General features: G+C 50.8%; 1 protein-coding gene across 1 annotated transcript in view; it reads right to left on the bottom strand.

Moving 5' to 3' along the window:
* Window positions 1-355: 355 nt before the first annotated feature.
* Window positions 356-2,252, bottom strand: part of ACCS (1-aminocyclopropane-1-carboxylate synthase homolog (inactive)) — a 38,231-nt gene continuing 36,334 nt past the window's right edge. Inside the window, exons 15-16 of the mRNA XM_007946559.1 lie at window positions 932-1,230; window positions 356-405 (exon numbers count right to left, since the gene is read on the bottom strand). Of these exons, the coding sequence (XP_007944750.1) occupies window positions 356-405; window positions 932-1,230 (349 nt within the window). The remainder of the gene's footprint in view (window positions 406-931; window positions 1,231-2,252) is intronic.

Raw genomic sequence — 2,252 nt, 5'->3', positions numbered from 1 at the left:
AACCCAAGGAGGAGTCTTTAGAGTCGGTCCGACTCGACGGCACATTAATAACAGCAACAACAACAAAGCAGTTAATTGACTTAGAAGAAAAACTGAACATATTTCTATTTCACGACAACATCTTGAACAAATACGCCAAGGACTTTTCCTGATTAGCACCTCCCAATAAGTTAAACCAAACCATTATTTGCGTCTCAAAACTGTATACACTCTCTCCTCACTTATCACAGGGTTAGGTTCCAAAGACCAGATCATTATGCGAAAATCAGCATTATGTGAAAATGGAGGACGACTACATCATTATACAACTATCAAACCAGTGAGAATCATGGTCTAGCCAAGCTGACACATAATGTTAACCATCACAGTCAGGGTTACTCTTGCGTTGCACCTCGGCGTTCATTACTGCCAGACCAATGCTGTTAATGCGCTAAATAGTAGGGCAGATTTTTTTATTACTGATATAACTGTCGCATAAACAGACTGTCGGTGAGGGGAGGGTGTAATAATTCTGGTTCCCACCTTCAATAATAAAATTGTAAATGCCTCTGAGCTTCAAGTCGATGCCCAGAGCCAAAATGCCACTTTCCCTAGTCTCCTTCCCGAGCTGGGGCACAAGGTACCAAGTTCCTGCCCATGGGGTGCCACCGGCCACAGCACAGCCGCAAGAAATGCCCGTGGAGGTAACAAATTCCTGTAGCCCGCGGAAAGGCGGCGGCCGCGCAAGGCGGAGATCACCACGGAGGGGGATCCCGCCGGAAAGGAAAGTTGCCGGTCCCGGGAGAAAGGAAAGGAGCCTCGGAGGGAGAGAAATGGGCAAGGAAAACAGGTGGGAACCAGGACTTAAGAGTTCGGGCAGGCCATGTGAGAAAGGCAAGGGGAGAGAGGTGTAGGGAAATAAAAGCGCTCGCAAAGCAGAAAATCACTGTACGCGGGCCGGAGGGGAGAAGACAGCGCGTCGTCTCTCGCAGCGCCCGGGTCTGCACGCGCTCCTCCGCGCGCGGATACCCCGCGCGGCCCGCGCTCTCCAGCGGCAGCGGCCCAAGGAGGCCCGAACCTGCAGCCCAGCGCTTCTCCGCCCGGGCGCGGCCGTTCGGCGCCGCGCTTACCTCGGCCACGGCTGCCTCCTGCTTGGCCCCGCGCTCGATTACAGGGTCATGCCGCTGGGCGCGGGCCACGGCCGCCTGAGTCCGATCGCGCAGTCGATGGCCGCCAGGGCCAGCGCCTGGTCTGCGCCAGCGAGCGGAGAGCTCGGCTCTGGAGACCGGTCTCGGCGGCGTCTGACACCGAGCGCAGTGCGCATGCGGAAGCCCAGGCCCGGGCCCACGCCCCCTGCTGGATAGGAGGAGTCAGGGCACCGCTGTAAGGCTTCTCCCAAGACAAGGGGAGCTCAGATTCCTTAGAGGAGTGCTCAAGCAGAGATAGTTCACCTCATTCATAATTAAAGCAAATACAAACCGAAACGAGAAACCATGCTTCACTTATAAAACTGACAAAAGTCTAAACGTTTTATTATAATCCGTGCTGGTGAAGGTGCAACATTCTCGGAAGTCAATTTGACAGTATTGTTTTTATAGGTGCCCTTGGGTGGATTTCAACTCATAGTGACCCCATGCCACAGAGTAGAATTGCCCCATGGAGTTTTCTAGGCTGTAATCTTTACAGGTGCAGATCACCAGGTCTTTCTCTCGCTGATTGGCTGCGTGGGTTCAATACCAACTTTTCAGTTAGCAGTTGAGCTTAACCATTTGGGCCACCAAGGCCCGTTTTTATAGTATTATCCTATCAAACAGTCTCAACAATATTTATCAAAGATTATATTGCATTTCTTCCAGAAAGAATCTAAATATGTGTACATGAGGGAGTGGTTAAATAAATGATTGAACATGACTAAAACCAAAAAAAAAAATCCAAACTCACTGCCATCCAGTTGTTTCCTAACCCTTAGTGACCCCTCCTTGGGTTTCGGAGGCAATATCTCTATGAAGTAGATTGACGGATCTTCTTTCTGAGGAGTGGCGGGTGGGTTTGAACCACCAGCGTTCTGGTTAGCAGTCAAATGCCTTAGTCACTATGCCACCAGAGCCCTCAAGGCTAGAATGGAAAAATATGATAATGATACATAGTGTTAATCAAAATAAGTGTTCCCTAAGAAGTTTCAGGGAGCTCTGGTAGCATAGTGGCTAAGACACTTGCCTGCTAACCAGACGGCTGGCGGTTCAAACCCACCAGCCACTCCTCGGAAGGAAGGT

This window comes from Orycteropus afer, unplaced genomic scaffold (genome assembly GCF_000298275.1).
Source record: "Orycteropus afer afer isolate SDZICR_OR568_19922 unplaced genomic scaffold, OryAfe1.0 scaffold00165, whole genome shotgun sequence".
Lineage (NCBI taxonomy): Eukaryota > Metazoa > Chordata > Mammalia > Tubulidentata > Orycteropodidae > Orycteropus > Orycteropus afer.
The sequence above is the reverse complement of the archived record's forward strand: the minus strand, read 5'-3'. Positions and strand labels throughout refer to the sequence as shown.